The sequence below is a fragment of the Heptranchias perlo genome, chromosome 16 (assembly GCF_035084215.1).
Source record: "Heptranchias perlo isolate sHepPer1 chromosome 16, sHepPer1.hap1, whole genome shotgun sequence".
NCBI classification, from domain to species: Eukaryota; Metazoa; Chordata; class Chondrichthyes; order Hexanchiformes; family Hexanchidae; genus Heptranchias; species Heptranchias perlo.
Window position 1 is genome coordinate 27,215,144 of NC_090340.1, and position 19,905 is coordinate 27,235,048.

The 19,905-nt window shown below is 42.3% G+C and overlaps 1 protein-coding gene across 1 annotated transcript in view; it reads left to right on the top strand.

Moving 5' to 3' along the window:
- The first annotated feature begins 4,741 nt into the window (after positions 1 to 4,741).
- Positions 4,742 to 19,905, top strand: part of dpep2 (dipeptidase 2) — a 49,564-nt gene continuing 34,400 nt past the window's right edge. Inside the window, exons 1-5 of the mRNA XM_067997568.1 lie at positions 4,742 to 4,869; positions 6,068 to 6,274; positions 8,777 to 8,903; positions 15,070 to 15,199; positions 15,315 to 15,456. Coding sequence (XP_067853669.1) covers positions 4,742 to 4,869; positions 6,068 to 6,274; positions 8,777 to 8,903; positions 15,070 to 15,199; positions 15,315 to 15,456 — 734 coding nt within the window. The remainder of the gene's footprint in view (positions 4,870 to 6,067; positions 6,275 to 8,776; positions 8,904 to 15,069; positions 15,200 to 15,314; positions 15,457 to 19,905) is intronic.

Consider the following 19,905-nt stretch of genomic DNA (forward strand, 5'->3'; position numbering starts at 1 on the left):
CGAATCTAAATAAAGGAAATTATGAAAGTATGAGATGCGAGTTGGCTAAGATAGATTGGGGAACTTTACTAAAAGGGATGATGGTGGATAGGCAATCGCTAATACTTAAAGAACGTGTGCAGGAATTATAACAATTATTGGCACAAAAATAAAACAGGAAAGGTGGCTCAACCGTGGCTAACAAAAGAAATTAGGGATAGTATTAGATCCAAAGAGGAGACATATAAAATTGCCAGAAAAAGCAGCAAGCCTGAGGATTGGGAGCAGTTCAGAATTCAGCAAAGGAGGACAAAGAGATTGATTAAGAGGGGAAAAATAGAGTATGAGAGTAAACTTGCAAGGAACATAAAAGTGAACTGTAAAAGCTTCTACAAGTATGTAAAAAGAAAAAGATTAGTGAAGGCAAATAAATGTAGGTCCCTTACAGTCAGAAACAGGAGAATTTATAATGAGGAACAAGGAAATGACAGAGGAATTAAACAAATACTTTGGTTCTGTCTTCACGGAAGAGGACACAAATAACTTCCCAGAAATGCTAGGGAACCAAGGGACTAATGAGAAGGAGGAATTAAAGGAAATTAGTATTAGTAAAAAAATAGTGCTGGAGAAATTAATGAGACTGAAAGACGATAAATCCCCAGGGCCTGATAATCTGCATCCCAGAGTACTAAAGGAGGTAACCATGGAAATAGTGGATGCATTGGTTGTCATCTTCCAAAATTCTATAGATTATGGAACAGTTCCTGCAGATTGGAGGGTGGCAAATGTAACCCCACTATTTAAAAAAGGAGGGAGAGAGAAAACAGGGAACTACAGACCGGTTAGCTTAACATCAGTAGTAGAGAAAATGCTAGAGTTTATTATAATGGATGTGATAACAGGAAACTTAGAAAATATCAACAGGATTAGACAAAGTCAACATAGATTTATGAAAGGGAAATCGTGTTTGACAAACCTACTGGAGTTTTTTGAGGATGTAACTAGTAGAATAGATAAGGGAGAACCAGTGGATGTGGTTTATTTGGATTTTCAGAAGGCCTTTGATAAAGTCCCACATAAGAGGATAGTGTGCAAAATTAAAGCACGTGGGATTGGTGGTAATATACTGGCATGGATTGAAGATTGGCTTACAGACAGGAAACAGAGAGTAGGAATAAATGGGTATTTTTCAGGGAGGCAGGTGGTGACTAGTGGGGTACCGCAGGGATCAGTGCTTGGGCCCCAGCTATTCACAATATATATCAATGATTTGGATGAGGGGCCCAAATGTAATATTTCAATGTTTGCTGATGACACAAAACTAGGTGGGATTGTGAGTTGTGAGGAGGATGCAAAGAGGCTTCAAGGCGATTTAGACAAGTTGAGTGAGTGGGCAAATACATGGCAGATGCAGTATAATGTGGATAAATGTGAAGTTATCCACTTCGGAAGGAAAAACAGAAAGGCAGAGTATTATTTAAATGGTGATAGATTGGGAAATGTTGATGTACAAAGGGACCTGGGTGTCCTTGTACACCAGTCACTGAAAGTAAACATGCAGGTGCAGCAAGCAGTTAGGAAGACAAATGGTATGTTGGCCTTCATTGCAAGAGGATTTGAGTACAGGAGCAAGGATGTCTTACTGTAGTTATACAGGGCCTTGATGAGACCACACCTGAAGTATTGTGTGCAGTTTTGGTCTCCTTACCTAAGAAAGGATATACTTGCCATAGAGGGAGTGCAGTGAAGGTTCACCGGACTGATTCCTGGGATGGCAGGACTGTCGTATGAGGAGAGATTGGGTCGACTCGGCCTGTATTCACCCGAGTTTAGAAGAATGAGAGGGGATCTCAGTGAAACCTATAAAATTCTGACAGGGCTAGACAGACTGGATGCAGGGAGGATGTTACCCCTGGCTGGGGGGACTAGAACGAGGGGTCACAGTCTCAGGATACGGGGTAGGACATTTAGGACTGAGATGAGGAGAGATTTCTTTACTCAGAGGGTGGTGAACCTGTGGAATTCTCTACCACAGAAGGCTGTGGAGGCCAAGTCACTGAATATATTTAAGAAGGAGCTAGATAGATTTCTAGACACAAAAGGCATCAAGGGGTATGGGGAGAGAGCGGGAATATGGTATAGAGATAGAGGGTCAGCCATGATAATATTGAATGGCAGAGCAGGCTCGAAGGGCCGAATGGCCTACTCCTGCTCCTATTTTCTGTGTTTCTATGTTTCAGTGCTGAGAACCATTCACCCATGACTGCACGGATCCATACTACTCACCAGATCTTATTGTATTTTGCACGAACATTAGTGACTTGTAGATGATCCTACTTGGATAATGATCTACTTTGGAAGCAGGCCCCATGAGGTCTGAATCCCTAGGAACTGCAGCAGGAGCAGGAATTGTGCTGGACCTCCAGTTGGCAGGTGCCTGGTTAGCGGGTACCACGATTTGCTCCTCTACCTCACCTGTGTGTTGTGACTCACCCTGTGTTGCCTCCTTAAGCTTGCCATCTATGACCTCCAGAGTGTGTAGAGCAATCCTGGTGCTTGGCAGAGGTGGTGACGGTGATGCAGGGTACTGTGAAGTGCTGGTTTTCTTGAGGACAATCTGTTCTTCCATTCCTAAGAAAATGGAAGAGAACAAAATGTCAACATGCTGCCTCAAAATAGAACTTACAAGCACTACTTCCATTGAATGAGGCTGTCTGTGAAGTTATTGAAGTTGTGCGTGTGCCTATGCAACAATCTTTCGGTCGGACAACACAAACTGACATAAACAACGAGCCATCAACAAGCGACATACCTCTGGCTTTACTGTCCCCCACTCCCTCAATGCTCTGCCGACCTACACTTTCCAGGGTGGCCTACTCATAGAATCTTAGTGAGAAATTAAAAGAAAGTTGCCTGAAATCCAACCACCCTAATACCTGCTGCAACACAACTCACAATAGCTATAGTATACAATCTACTTCACACCTTGATCTATTTGTGTGAGCCAGGTGAAATATTTCTAAGCTGCCATTTCATTTTTAACAAAGTGAGTGGAATTCATCTTAGAACAGGATTACCAAAATTTACATACCACGCAAGCACACACACACACACAATGACGATCCGGATTCTTTCCCCTCAGTCTGGTTCAGTAAAAACTGAGTCGAATACATTTTAAAGTTCAACACAACTTTAATAGCAGGGTTCTTAGTCTGCAGCATTGATTTGGACTCCTGATAGAGTCCCTCTATGCTGGCAGAGCAAGAACAAGAAACATACAGAAATCCACACGTTCTTATACAGATCAATAGGGGTTGGAACATACTTAACGAGGGTCAACACCAATCATAAGCCGGGCATAGGTTGCCATGCGAGGTTACATTATTGCCGGCCAATCATAGATCGTCCATGTGCTGATCATGCTGCTGTTAGACATCAAAGGGGATACTTCCTCACCTTCCAACCTGGAATGTTCTTTCCTGTTCCTTCTGTTCCTTATCTCCCAACTTGGAATGTCTTTCAACTTTGGCTAAGCTCGTTACTTATATTGATCTTCCATAAACATGGAGACATTCAGACCAGTCCTTGAATCACATCAAAGACTCTACATTGATAAGACAATGCAAACCTGTTGACTATGCAAACATATGGCCCAGCAGGAGGCCAGGCCATCTGTACCAATCTCAGTTACTAATTAACCCTTTCTAACCATTTTGCATTCTGCTTCTTTGCCACGTAGGCATCTTAATATTTTACTGAAAACTGACCACGTAGGGATTCTCAACACAAGTGCAGATGCAGATAAACAACAACTTGTTATAGTGTCTTTAACACAGTAAAACATCCCAAGGCGCTTCACATGAGCGTTATCAAACAAAATTTGATATCAAGCCACATATATCTACATAGAAGCACATTAAAAATTTCTATTTCTGTCACAATGTTCTTGATTGTTCCAGTGTAGAAAATTGAAACAAGAATCAAAACAAGATTTATGGCAGAGATAACACTTGAGTATTAGTTTACAATATACATTACTGTATGATTCATTAACCAATCCTAATTCGGAATCTAATTGAACACAACAGATAATTAAGTTGAGCGATAAACCAGAAGAACCAGAAAAGGGTAGTTTTGTAATAATGTGGCAACCTTCTTGTTTCAAAAACAAATTGTTCAAATCATCTTTTACCAGATTATTGGTTTACAATTTCAGTGCTGTCAATTCTAACTTCTTTTGAAAGTCACCCCCCATCTATTTTCTCTCCTGATATTTGGTTTCTGACTCTCGCTGTGGTATGGTTCTGCAGGCACTGGTATCTGGCAATCCTCCAGTGCCTTAGCAACTGGCTATTCTAAATGTGTGAGCCTGGACGGTGGATGCAGTCAGACTATATGATTGTGGAAGGCATCACAGTCAAGACTGAACCTGTGCTCAACTTCCCCCTTCTCCCTTCTCTCCCCCCACCCCGACTTATCTCTTTGGATAAGGATCAGGAATGTGAACCTTGGAAGAATTTCCCTCTCCCTACCCAGGGACCTGGTCCCAATTGCAGTACCCCAACTCTTAAATAAAATACACAGGACTACTGGGATATTAGGTGACGCCACAATTTATATCTTCAGATTATTTGCATTAGCACACGAGGCAGTGCTGTACGAAGTCCAGGTTTGAGGTGGGACTGTGTGATGTCAGTGGAAATGTAGGCGTTTTATAACCGAGTAATTCGCTCAGCAGAGCCTCAAGGGTCAGGATGTGGAGATGCCGGTGATGGACTGGGGTGTCGCGGAGATCCACGAGTCGCCGGCAGCAGCAGGGGCACCAGAGATAAGAAGGTACCGAAGTGGAAACCCTTTCCCAGAGTGTGAGCAGGAAGTGGAGCGGGACAGGTACAGAGGGGAGAGGTTAGACATCGTCAGGCAGTCTCTTTACCAAATGTAGCGCTGCGTTTAAGGGGGCCAGTTGCAACTCCGCCAGGGACGGGGCTTGCTGTCTTGTTACGGTGGTAAAGCTAATTCACGGTTTACAATGTGGCTTATCTTTGGGTAAATTAAACCTGGGGATCACCCGGCAACCGGAATCCAGACAGCTTAACAAAGTCCTGTGAAACGCTCTGTAAACATGTTTCATTCTTAATTCAGGCGTCCCGGGCTCTATAGTGTCAAACTTAGCTCAGTGGTAGCACTCTCGCCTTTGAGTCAGAGGGTTGAGTCTCATCCAGAGACCTAGGGAGAGATTTTAAACGCCCAGAATGGGTGGGAGTTGAAAATGGGTTTTTTTTGGGTTGCGACTGCAAAATTTTTGGACTTGGCATTCCCAGTGGGAAGCATGTGCTTGTGCTTTTCCACGTCGACATTAAACCTGGAAAGAAAGCCGGGTTGCGGTCGCGACCCAAAAAACAACGAGATTCAACTCCCACCCGCCCTCAACCCACCCGTTCTTGGGGTTTAAAATCACCCCCTAAAGCACAAAATCCAGGTTGACACTTCAGTGCAGTACTGAGGGAGTGCTGCACTGTTGGAGGTGCCTCCTTCGGATGAGACCTTAAACCCATCTGCTTTCACAGGTGGACCCAAAAGATCCCATGGCACTATTTGAAGAAGAGCAGGGGAGTTCTCCCTGGTGTTCTGGCCAATATTTATCCCTCAACCAACATCACTATAACAGGTCATTATCACATTGCTGTTTGTGGGAGCTTGCTGTGCGCAATTTGGCTACCACATTTCCTACATCACAACAGTGACTACACTTCAAAAGTACTTCATTGGCTGTAAAGTGTTTTGGGTTGTGAAAGATGCTATATGAATGCACGTCTTTCTTTCTCTCTCTTTGAAGGGCACTGAGACTTCACTAAGCAGGACTTCCAAGGGGGTATGAGGAGGGAATATCCCGCATGCTCTCACCTACTGCTCATCTGGATTCTTTTGGAAGGAACCGTGTTTTCCACGCCCCCCTGCCCCAAGAAAACATTTCCAGTGGTCCCACTGCAGTATCTGTCACTGAAACAAACGAGTTGTGTCACTTTCCAATTCTGCATTTGTTATTTCCGCCCGCCACCACCCCCCCCCCCCCCCCCAACAGCTGACTGGGTCTTATCGCCATAGAGAATACTGGTTGTTCACAGCTCTACAAACCTGGGATAAAAGTTTCCTCCGACAAGATGGGTTTCTGGGCATCGCTGCACCCAGTTTCATTTCTACTCTTACTACTTTCTGCCAGACTTGTGTCCTCAAGAGTCATGAAAGAAAAGGAAGCTTGCAAAGAAATAATGCAACAGGCGCCATTAATTGATGGGTATGATCTTTATATTTACTTTACTTCCTTACACACCATTCACTTTTTGGAAGATTATTCATTTAAAGGAGGGTAAACATTCAGAGATGAAAAGCAAAATGAAATCAAACAGAAAATGCTGGAATTTCACAACGGCATTAAACTAACTTCAAACTAAGCAATGGCAATAGGACAAGGGAACGCGGACTCAAACCAGTAAATGGTAAATTTAGGATTGATATCAGGAAGTCCATCGTACAAGAATAGACTTTAGGGTAGAGTAGTGGAGACAAAACCATGCAATCAATTAAGAAACAATTGGGTGCCATGATGGGAGACTGCAGCTTGGAGCATTTATGGGCACTAAATTGCCAGTGTTCATACACCACACAAGCCTCCTCCCACTCTAATTACCTCTTCCCACACTGCCCTATATCCCTCTATTGCCTTCTCCATCATGTATGCATCAAGCCTCCCCTTAAATGCATCCATGTTATCTCTTTCAACCACTCCATGTGGCAATGAGTTCCACATTCTCACCACTCTCTGTGTAAAGAAATTCCTCCTAAATTCTTTATTTGATTTGTTAATGGCTATCTTATATTTATGTCCCCTTGTTCTGGACTCACCCACAAGTGGAAACAGTTTCTCCACATCCAATCAATTGAACTCCTTCATAATTTTGAAGACTTCTATCAGGTCTCCTCTTAGGCTTCTCTTTTCCAGAGAGAAGAGTCTCAGTCTGCCCATGCTTTCCTGGTAGTTGCATCCTCTCAGTTCTGCTAACAGCCTTGTAAATCTTTTCTGCACTTTATCCAGTGCTTCAATATTATTTTTGTGGTCTGGAGACCAGAACTGCACACCGCACCCTAAGTGTGGTCTAACCAAGGTTGTATATAAATTCAACATTACCTCCCTGCTTCGGTATTCTGTTTCTCTAGAGCTGAGCCCCTTTCTCATCCGAATTTATTTTGTGATCTGTTTTGGATGGAGCTCTTCATCAAAGATCTCAGTTGCAATGTCCGCCCTGCTTTCTCTTTATCTTTGCTGCCTTTCCAGCATTTTCTATATTTTTGTATCACTTCTGTTTTTGAACATGCTTTTTTAAAAATTCAAACAATGTGATTAAGTTGCTTATTTAAAAAACATTGGAAAATGCTAGCCCAACAATTTTCTAGTGGCGGTAATGCTTCTTTGATCAGCATGTGATTCCTGTAATCATTTAAATTGCACTGCTCAGTTGCCTAGACAGTGTCAACTTATTTTTGTGAGTGCTCATCATCATTTGCAGTCTTCAAAATCAGAGCAAATTTTATTTCATTAAAACATTAACTGTGTGTACATTTCATAAAACTGCAGTATTCCATGGCTACCAAAGTGAAACAGTATTATACAGTAAGTTAACCAATCACATAACAAAAAGCAAAATGTTTTCTATAAGTATTATATTACATCAGTAGCCATGGAATATGATATTTACTTACCTTCCCATCTAACTTTATGGATAAGTACCATCAACAGTAAGCAACTAACCTGAAAATACCTCCAATAAAGAATGGGTTTCCCGTGACCTCGGTGCATGCACTGTAACAAATGGCCATTGGATCCTTCATTGTTTTCGTCCTTGACTATGCATAAACGCCTGCACCAGTCATGTGCATACTGGAATCAAAGAAATAATGCGTTATGATTACGGATGTCTGTATTTCAGACCTCACTATTTAGCAGTCACTGACTTTCTCATCTACATGCTGTCCCTTGGCAATATTTTCCGAAACCATGGGGTTAGCTTCCACGTGTGTGCCCAACTCTACTTTCCCACAAACTTGAGCTTCAGGTTATCAACACATATTGAACAACTCAACATTTTGTGAATACTGCACACAAACTCAGTTAGTAGTGAACCAGATATTAAAAACTAAATTACACAAAATAACTGTTGGGAAAGGACTTGCTCCTTTAATGCTCCTTTCATATGCCGTTAATATTGGGCTAAGTGTTTAAGAAAAATGTGGGGAATCGGATGGTGCAGTCGGTTAGATAATGGCCTTTGGCCTCTGCATGATGGATTCAAATTCAGCACACACAGTGATGGGATGGAGATCTTCTGTGTTTGTTGTTAGGGTCCAATGTGAAATGAGTTCCAAGGGGGCATGGACCTCCAGTACAAACCTGCCCCTAATTTGACACTAACCAGCAATGCCAGTCAGAGAAGTCACAGGATAGGTGTCTGCATTCAGTCAGGGAACTTTGCCACCCAGGCAGCTATGCCAGCCAGGGGGGAGGGAAATAGTTTTGGGGAAATAATGTAAAATATTCTTAATTGCCTGAATGCATTTGGCACACTGCTTGTTTTCTTTTCTACGAGTCAAAGCTCAGATGTATTATACCAACGGATTTTAATGCAAATTTTTGACCTGTGTTAATTTGTGTTAACTGATGTAGTTAAACCAGAATCAAGACAATTTAACTTCTAAAAGTAGCATTTAGAATAAGCTGATAATCATTTGTTATTGTTCTTAGCCACAATGATTTAGCACTACAGCTGAGAAGATACTTCAACAACAACCTAACGGCAGTTGATTTGAAAACTGTGACCAAGACGTATACAAATATTAACAAACTAAAAGCAGGAAATGTGGGAGCCCAGGTATATTTTCTCAGTTTTCATCTTTCACTGCTCTTGTTACTGCTGCTTACCCCTCCCTGCCCCATGTCATCCTGGTCTAGAAGCTGAGTGCCTGGTACATTCTGCAAGTCGCGAGTTATTGAGAGGATGAACTGGCGAGTAGAGTACATTGAACTTTCATGATGAGCAGTACTTTTATCATTTGAAACTAAAGGGTACTGTGGTTGGATATTGCAGCTTGAGGCTGTGACCTAATTAAAGCTATCACACACCTGGCTCTGTGTGTTGGCATACTGTAGTTTCTGTGTGTTGGCATACTGTAGTCTGTGTGTTGGCATACTGTAGTTTGTGTGTTGGCATACTGTAGTTTGTGCTGGCATACTGTAGTTTCAGCCAATGCTGGGATTCAAATCTACAGTTATGAAGATTGCAAGGTGGGCACCTTAAACTCTCAGCTGCTGAGTTGCTGGTAACAGCAACCTTTGAAAACAGATACGTGTACAATCACAGTCAATTTCACTATACTAAGGAGAATATTCATTTCAGGTGAATAAAAATGGAAAATCTCCAAACTCTTTTTCTATCAACATGAATTGTATTTGTCCATGTTATCTGAAAAAAAACAGATACAGACCCTAATGTTTGTATCAGTTTGAATTGTTCCCATGCAGGCCAAGCTTGTGACCTTTCTGAGTGAGACTGGCCAATTTTATTCTAAATCATTGGAAGTTTTGTGCTGTGATTTGTACCCACTTGGAGGTGGTTGGGCACTGTCTAAACTCATTTTACTTAGGACCTTTATACTTGGCAGAAAGAGAAAGGAGATTCTTGGCTCTTCAGTCTAGGCTGGATACGAAACGCGATCTCAGAAGCGAAAGGACAGCATGCCAACTCACTGCTTCATCCTTGTCCCCCTAAATTGAAGTTCCCAAATTAATATATTCTATTATGCTTTCAGCTCAAATTACAGAGTCCTGTGCAACATGTGTGAATTTTTAATGTCTGTTAAGATACCATAAGTTGAAAGTAATAAAAAACAGTTTACATTCTCAAAAGAATTGCCATTACAATTATACAAGAAAGTATCTGACTATGAAATGCTTCTGAGTAAATGCATTGTTGGGGTAATCGGGTTATTCATGTAATGCACATTTAATTTTTGATTAATTTGAAAAGAAATACTGAGCTTGGATTGGGATTTCTACCTAATGGAAGTAAATGAATGGTAGATGGATAAGGAGAGAACAAAAACTTTCTATTGCTATTTTATGAATGGATTGCTATTTTTTTTTAGTAGGAGTGAATGGGAATTATAACAGGATCCAGATTCTACTACAGTTGAAAATGGCCTTTTTATTAATTCTTATTAATTTTGATGAATTCACTTATGTGATTGAAGATCCTGCACTGGAAGTGTATCGGAATTCACCACTCTAGCTTCTCTCAGATATTAATGTGCAGTAACAGAAACATAAAAATAGGGGCGAATAATCTAGATTTTAAATTTAAAAGCAGTACTTCAATTTGGTAAGACTTGAAAAAAAACTCACTAAAACTTTGCTTCTGTCTGTGTAACCATGTGTCTTCCCGTAATGTCAGATGGCTCCCCTCATGGCTCAGTTAGTTTATCCAGTTAGTAACTAAGCCATACAGACCGGGAAGTCCCAGGTTTGGGCTCAATTAGCTGATCTCCAGGAGCTAGAACAGTAGGTGTGCTCCAATCTGCCTTCGTGTCCCTGGGTTTGGCAGGAGAACATTAGCCAGGGCTCTCACTCCTGCATGCTACATTGAACCTGTGCTGAAGTCCATTTGTGTAGGTGTTGGACAAGAAAAGGATTGGGCTTGGCTGCAGTGCCTTCCCTAAAAAACAGCTTGCCAACCCCAACTGTCTAGACTCATGCATGAAGAATGGACACATGGGTGAAATACCAGAGGTTGGCCAGAGTCTGTGGAACTACACTCCAGCAAAGAATCAACACCTTCAGGAGAGGGGGAGGAGGAAGAAAAACGGCAGGAGAAGAAGGGAAAAAAAAAGTTTGTCATATCTTTTAAATAACGAAGTATGGAAATGAGGAATGGCAATTCAGCCCATATATCCAACCAGACATATATACAATCTCCCCATCTATTTAATCTCCCGAGGCAAAGTTCGGCATGGAAACTTCCCGATTCCCAAAGATAATCAAACAAAACATCTAAATATTTATCCATCCTCTCATCTTCAGAGTTTAATCTAGATATTCCTCCTCTGTCTGACAGCACAAGGTCCATTTTGTCCCTGGAGTATTTAATCATCTCAGCCTATACTTATCCCAATAATCACTGATCCTGTTTCCGACCAGATGTTTATCCAAAACAAAAGAACAGAAAATGCTGGAAACATACAGCAGTTCAGTCAACATCTGTGGAAACAACAAATACGTTTATTTTTTGGGTGGGCACTTTTCAGAACTGAAAAATAAGAAGTGAACAGTTATAGAAAATACAATCAGTAAAAAAGGGAGTGAGGAACACACACACAATATAAATATATGTACATCTCAAAACAGAGGAATCATGAGTGGAATGATGCAACACATCATCTCACTTAAGTCATAGGTACCAACATTGAGACATTAAAAAAGGGCTTGTAAATAGCCAAGGAAGTTGGAGGCATGGGGACATGAAACAAAATGGGAGAGATGGAGAAAATGGAAAACCAAGGCACGAAGTAATTAAAATAAGTTAGAAATGACGATATCATAGAATCATACAATATAGCTAAAGTTTGATGTCACTGAAGGAAAGGTTCAGACCAGAGGACAGCAGCATGCTCAGGTGAAGATCAGATATTTTTCTTGAAGCTTGCATTGAGCTTAGTTGGAACAGTGTACAAGGCTAATGATATGGAGGTCACAGTGAGAATGGAAGGGAGAGTTAAAGTGGTGGTCTGAGGTTTCTCAGGCTCATACTTGCAGACAGCGCAAAAGTAGTCAGCAAAGCCCTTGAGAAGGTGGTGAGCCGCCTTCTTGAACCACTGCAGTCCGCGTGGTGAAGGTTCTGCCAAAGTGCTGTTAGGTAGGGAGTTCCAGAATTTTGACCCAGCGACGATGAATGAACGGCGATATATTTCCAAGTCGGGATGGTGTGTGACTTGGAGGGGAACATGTAGGTGGTGGTGTTCCCATGTGCCTGCTGTCCTTGTCCTTCTGGGTGGTAGAGTTCGCGGGTTTGGGAGGTGCTGTCGAAGAAGCCTTGGCGAATTGCTGCAGTGCATCCTGTAGATGGTACACTCTGCAGCCATGGTGCGCCGATGGTGAAGGGAGTGAATGTTTAGGGCGGTGGATGGGGTCCCAGTCAAGCAAGCTGCTTTGTCCTGAATGGTGTCGAGCTTCTTGAGTGTTGTTGGATCTGCACTCATCCAGGCAAGTGGAGAGAATTCCATCACACTCCTGACTTGTGCCTTGTAGATGGTGGAAAGGCTTTGGGGAGTCAGGAGGTGAGTCACTCGCCACAGAATACTCACCCTCTGACCTGCTCTTATAGCCACAGTATTTATGTGGCTGGTCCAGTTAAGTTTCTGGTCAATGGTGACCCCCAGGATGTTGATAGTGGGGGATTCGGCGATGGTAATGCCGTTGAATGTCAAGGGGAGGTGGTTAGACTCTCTCTTGTTGGAGATGGTCATTGCCTGGCACTTGTCTGGCGCGAATGTTACTTGCCACATATCAGCCCAAGCCTGGATGTTGTCCAGGTCTTGCTGCATGCTGGCACAGACTGCTTCATTACCTGAGGGGTTGCGAATGTATATGAACACTGTGCAATCATCAGCGAACATCCCCATTTCTGACCTTATGATGGAGGGAAGGTCATTGATGAAGCAGCTGAAGATGGTTGGGCTTAGGACCTGAGGAACTCCTGCAGCAATATCCTAGGGCTGAGATGATTGGCCTCCAATAACTACTACCATCTTTCTTTGTGCTAGGTATGACTCCAGCCACTGGAGAGTTTTCCCCGATTCCCATTGACTTCAATTTTAATAGGGCTCCTTGGTACCACACTCGGTCAAATGCTGCCTTGATGTCAAGGGCAGTCACTCTCACCTCACCTCTGGAATTCAGCTCTTTTGTCCATGTTTGGACCAAGGCTGTAATGAGGTCTGGAGCCGAGTGGTGCTGGTGGAACCCAAACTGAGCATCGATGAGCAGGTTATTGGTGAGTAATTCCATCATTTTGCTGATGATTGAGAGTAGACTGATGGGGCAGTAATTGGCCAGATTGGATTTGTCCTGCTTTTTGTGGACAGGACACACCTGGGCAATTTTCTACATTGTGGGGTAGATGCCAGCATTGTAGCTGTACTGGAACTGCTTGGCTAGAGGCGCAGCTAGTTCTGGAGCACAAATCTTCAGCACTACAGCCGGGATGTTGTTGGGGCCCATAGCCTTTGCTGTATCCAGTGCACTCAGCCATTTTTTGATATGACGTGGAGTGAATTGAACTGGCTGAAGTCTGGCTTCTGTGATGGTGGGGATATCGGGAGGAGGCCGAGATGGATCATCCACTCGGCACTTCTGGCTGAAGATGGTTGCGAATGCTTCAGCCTTGTCTTTTGCACTCACATGCTGGACTCTGCCGTCATTGAGGATGGGGATGTTCACAGAGCCTCCTCCTCCCATAATTGTCTACCACCATTCACGACTGGATGTGGCAGGACTGCAGAGCTTTTATCTGATCCGTTGGTTGTGGAATCGCTTAGCTCTGTCTATAGCATGTTGTTTCCGCTGTTTAGCATGCGTGTAGTCCTTTGTTGTAGCTTCACCAGGTTGGCACCTCATTTTTAGGTATGCCTGGTGCTGCTCCTGGCATGCTCTTCTACACTCCTCATTGAATCAGGGTTGATCCCCTGGCTTGTTGGTAATGGTAGAGTGAGGAATATGCCAGGCCATAAGGTTACAGATTGTGCTGGAATACAGTTCTGCTGCCACTGATGGCCCACAGCGCATCATGGATGCCCAGTTTTGAGCTGCTAGCTCTATTCTGAATCTATCCCATTCAGCACGGTGGTAGTGCCACACAACACATTGGATGGTGTCCTCAGCGTGAAGACGGGTCTTCGTCTCCACAAGGACTGTGCGGTGGTCACTCCTACCAGTACTGTCATGGACAGATGCCTCTGCGACAGATAGATTGGTGAGGATGAGGTCAAGTAGGTTTTTCCCTCGTGTTGGTTCGCTCACTACCTGTCGCAGGCCCAGTCTGGCAGCTATGTCCTTCAGGACTCGCGGTCAGTAGTGGTGCTACCGAGCCACTCTTGGTGATGGACATTGAAGTCCCCCACCCAGAGTACATTCTGTGCCCTTGCTACCCTCAGTGCTTCCTCCAAGTGGTGCTCAACATGGAGGAGGACTGATTCATCAGCTGAGGGAGGACGGTAGGTGGTAATTAGCAGAAGGTTTCCTTGTCCATGTTTGACCTGATACCATGAGATTTCATGGGGTGCGGAGTCAATGTTGAGGACTCCCAGGGCCACTCCCTCCTGACTGTATACCACTGTACTGCCACCTCTGGTGGGTCTGTCTTGCTGGTGGGACAGGACATACCCAGGGATGGTGATAGAAGAGTCTGGGACGTTGGCTGAAAGGTATGATTCTGTGAGTATGGCTATGTCAGGCTGTTGCTTGACTAGTCTGTGGGACAGTTCTCCCAATTTTGGCACAAGTCCCCAGATGTTAGTAAGGAGGACTTTGCAGGGTCGACTGGGCTTGGTTTGCCTTTGTCGTGTCCGGTGCCTAGTGGTCCGATGCTGGGTGGTCCGTCCGGTTTTATTGTTATTGTGACTTTCTGTAGCGGGATTGTACAACTGAGTGGCTTGCTAGGCCATTTCAGAGGGCGATTAAGAATCAACCACATCGCTATGGGTCTGGAGTCATGTATAGGCCAGACCCCGGTAAGGACGGCAGGTTTCCTTCCCTAAAGGACATTAGGGCACCAGATGGTTTCGAGGAAGCACGTAAATATTTAGATATTTATCCACCACCTATTTAAATTAATCAGCCATCAACAGCTTTTCGAGAGATTCTGTTCTGTACATCCAGCACTCAATGGGGAAAAATATCTTCTTGCCTTTCTTCTTGCCTGAGGCTTGTTAATTTTAAAAATCATAATGCATGCATTAAATACAACATGACATAATTCTTCATTACAGTTGTGGTCTGCATATGTACTGTGCTCCTCCCAAAACAAGGATGCTGTTCGCCTGACCCTGGAACAAATAGATGTCATCAAACGGATGTGCAGGAAATATCCCGAATTTGAGTTGGTTACTTCTTCAAAAGGTACCAGTTAAGAACATTTCAATAAAGCTCATCTGGAAATTTAACATTTCTCAATTTATATATACGATAAAGAATATTGATGATAATTCAATTTGTTGATTTTTTTAAAATCTAGGCATCAATGATACTGAAAAAATAGCTTGTCTAATCAGTATTGAAGGAGGACACTCAATTGACAGCAGTTTAGCAGCCTTAAGGATGTTTTATGAACTTGGAGTACGCTCTATGTCTTTGACGCACAACTGCCACACTCCATGGTAATAAACTTTGTGAAATATGTTTTACAATGTTGGGGGGAGGGGGGGGAGATGATTTTTTTGTGCTCAAAGCGGAGAATGTCATGGGTATGATTTGAAGTTTTACACTCTTGGAATCCACTGTCAGCATTAAGCACTCCCAGGTCATATGTGGGTATAAGCCAGATGTGAAGTAAAGCAATTTCTACACTGTTACAACAAGATACCTTGACCTCAAACTCATAAAATCTCCCAGCAACTAAAGTAGAGTGAATTCATTTCCATTTTTCCGAATGCTAATTTAAAGCAAATTGTGCCAAGTTATGGGTAAATTTGTGCTGTGGACTGGTACTGGGAACTAGATTCAGGTTATTTTCCACAGGACTCTTACAGCTCTCAGAGAGGAGATATTTTTACCCCATCAGTCTGGGCTTTACAATGAACCAATTCTTCTGTACTTCCTGCCTGACTAATCCCAATAGAATCAATCCTCATTCTATAGATTTTATTACAGAAGACACACAGCGATATGAAGGCTGGGGAGACCTCATGTTACAGTTGCTGAGTTCAGTTGCAGGGTGATTAGCCCTCTGGATCTTCCCTAACTTCCTTACAATGGTCTCACTTTTTAAGCTCTGCTTAAAGACCATTACATTATGTCCTCCATATGCTTCACTCTTGGTTTTGCACCAACTTACATCAGCTCAGCATTCCAGAAAGTTGGTCTCATAACAAGTATAGAAAAGGTTAACATATTGTCGTGAAACAGATAGATGTATCTACTAGAAGATTAGAACTACACAAGGCTATCTTGTACGACAACAATTGGTACAGTCTTGGAGATTTGAGCTGATTTGTTGACATTCTACAGATATCGCCTGTTTCAAAAAATTCTGAAAAAAACTGTCTTTTAACTACAAAATGGAGTCCTGAACATAAAATGGATTCTTTAATGAAACCTTTCCTGCTGGTGTTCCTAACAGCCACTTTGCATCCAGATTTGATAAAAGGCAGGTTTAAATAGGTATCTATCCAGCAGACTATGCAATTACACTTTTCATTTTTAGCACTCAGTGACAGAGCGCAAGTGAAAACCAACCAACTGAAAACAGGCTTCCAGATGACTTTGTTCGGAGAAATGTCTATGATTAAAGAAACAATTTTAGACCCTATTGTGGAGATACTAGGCAATAGCTGATTTTATTTCCACCAAGGAAATGTGAAAAAGCAAATGATGAGGCAGTAGTTCTACAAACAATCCCTTTTTAGAATGATCAGCTTCGTTCTCTAAGCCTTGCCAGTAGCCCAAACCACTGGCATTAGAAAGAAGAGGAAAAAAATGGGATCTGACAGCAGTTCTAGATTTACTGATACTGATGGGACAAATTCACAGAGAAATTTAGTACCATCACTCCATGCACAACCAGGATGAAAATCCAGTTGATACCTGTTCGAACATCTGATGATGTTATTCCTTATATCAAGAACAGTGTCTAAGGCTAGAACAAATAATCAACTGTTTCCAATCTCTAGTCCTCAGCTTACTATTTTATTTTTGATTAATTATGATATTTTATGACAATTATGACAGCTAGCCCAACCCATGACTAATTTAACAGAGAACATAAACAGCTCAGCTTAAGATCACCTGCACGGTGGTGGTTAACTGGGACAGTGTTACTGACCTAACTTCTTAAATTTGACCCACATGTTGTAACAGATGCAGGTCGGTTGCTCTGGATTTTTCCATCCTATCCGTTCTGGTTTATGAAACATGAAAATGATCACCTCAGTAAACTAACTCATTACTCCATGCACTTGAATCAACACATTTCCTCCCCTCACACCCCAGTTTATTGCCCTCCCACATTGCTCATTGATTTAGCATATACTACCTTTCTAAGACATATTTAATATTACTAGGTAGGACGAGGGAAGAAATTCTGCTTAGGGAGTATGAGCAGCTAGGGGCTAAATTGAAAAGCAGAACCTCAAAGGTAATAACCTGAGCTACAAGCAAATTAGCATTGGGTGAATAAGATTAGAAAGTTAAATTTGTGGCTCAAAGATTGGCATGGGAGAAATGGGTTTCGATTCATGGGGCACTGGCACCAGTACTGGGGAAAGTGGGAGCTGTACCGTTGGGGCGGCCTTCATCTGAACCGTGCTGAGGCCAGTGTTCTGGCAAATCATATAACTAGGGCGGTAGAGAGGGCTTTAAACTAAATAGTGGGCGTGAGGGATCAAGTAGGGGAAGATGTGATAAGTTAAAGAAAGAAGACAAGGCAAGAGAGCAAGGTAGCATTAAGCGAAATGATAATCAGAAAGTGGGAGGAAGGGACATAGCATGCAAACTTAAGAGTGTGGCAGCAGATAAGGCTAGAGGTTGCAAAAATAGTAAAAAGACAGCACTTAAGGCTTTGTATCTGAATGCGTGTAGCATTCGTAACAAAATGCATGAATTGACAGCTCAAATAGAAATAAATATGTATGATCTGATGGTCATTACAGAGGCATGGCTGCAAGATGACAAAGGCTGGATCCTGAATAGTCAAGGGTACTTGACATTTCAGAAGGACAGGAAGCTAGGAGAAGGTGGAGGGGTAGCTCTGATAATTAAGGATGAATTGAATATAATAGAAAGAAATGACCTTAGTTCTAAAGACCAAGATGTAGAATCAGTTTGGATGAGATAAGAAATAGTAAAGGCAAGAAGTCACTTGTGGGAGTAGTTTATAGGCCCCCTAACAGTAACCACACTGTAGGACAGGGTATACAGGAAGAAATAATGGGGGCTTGTGAGAAAGCAGCAGCGATAATCATGGGTGATTTTAATCTACATATAGATTGGAAAAATCTGATTGGCAAAGGTAGCCTGGAAGATGAGTTCCTAGAGTGCTTTTGGGACAGTTTCTTGGAACAGCAGGTTCTAGAGCCAACCAGAGAGATCTGTTAATGTGTAATTAATCCTCATTGTAAAGGAGCTTCTAGGTAGCAGTGATCACAATATGATTGAATTTCACAATATGATTGAATTTCACAATATGATTGAATTTGAGGGAGAGAAGAGTAAGTCTAAGACTAATGTTTTAAACTTAAATAAGGGCAATTATGAGGGCATGAAGACAGAGCTGGCTAAAGTGAACTGGGAAATTAGGTTAAGGGATAGGTCAGTAGAAAAGCAGTGGCAGACATTTAATGAGATATTTCATAACACTCAGCAAAGATACATTCCAGTGAGAAAGAAAGACTCTAGGGGAAGAACGTACCATCCGTGGCTAACTAAGGAAGTTAAAGACAGTATCAAATTGAAAGAAAAAGCATACAATTCCGCAAAGATTAGTGGCAGGTCAGAAGATTGGACAGAATATAAAAACCAGCAAAGAATGACTAAAAGAATAAGGAGGGAGAAATTAGAGTACGAGAGAAAGCTAGCTAGAAATATAAAAACAGATAGTAAGAGTTTCTACAGGTATTTAAAAAGGAAAAGAGTAAGTAAAGTCAGCGTTGGTCCTCTAGAGAGTGTGTCTGGGGAATTAATAATGGGGAATAAGGAAATGCCGGATGAATTGAACAGATTTTTGTGCCCGTCTTCACTGTAGAGGATACAAATAACATGCCAGAAATAATTGTGAATCAAGAGGTGAAAGGGAGGGAGGAACTTAAAACATTTACAATCACCAGGGAAAGGATTTCGAAAAAATTATTAGAACTAAAAGCTGACAAGTCTCCAGGTCCTGACAGACTTCATCCTAGGGTCTTAAAATAAGTGGCTGCAGAGATAGTAGCTGCATTGTTATTAATTTTCTAAAATTCCCTAGATTCTGGAAGGGTCCCATCAGATTGGAAAATAGTGAATGTAACTCCTCTATTCAAGAAAGGAGGGAGACAAAAAGCAGGAAACTACAGGCCAGTTAGCTTAACATCTGTCATAGGGAAAATGCTAGAATCTATTATTAAAGAGGTTATAGCAGGTCACTTAGAAAATCTCAATGCAATCAGGCAGAGTCTGATTTGTGAAAGGGAAATCGTGTTTGACTAATTTATTAGAGTTCTTTGAGGAAGTAACAAGCAACGTGGATAAAGGGGATCCTGTGGATGTGGTGCACTTGGATTTCCAGAAGGCATTTGACAAGGTGCCACATCAAAGGCTACTACACAAAATAAGAGGTGTAGGAGGTAACATATTAGCATGGATAAAGGATTGGTTAGTTAACAGGAAACAGAGAGTAGGCATAAATGGGTCATTTTCAGGTTGGCAAGTTGTAACGAGTGAAGTGCCACAGGGATCAGTGCTTGGGCCTCAACTATTTACAATCTATATCAATGACTTGGATGAAGGGACCGAATGTATGGTTGCTAAATTTGCTGATGACACAAAGGTAGGTAGGAAAGTAAGTTGTGAAGAGGACATAAGGAGTCTGCAAAGGGATATAGATGGGTTAAGTGAGTGGGCAAAAATTTGGCAGG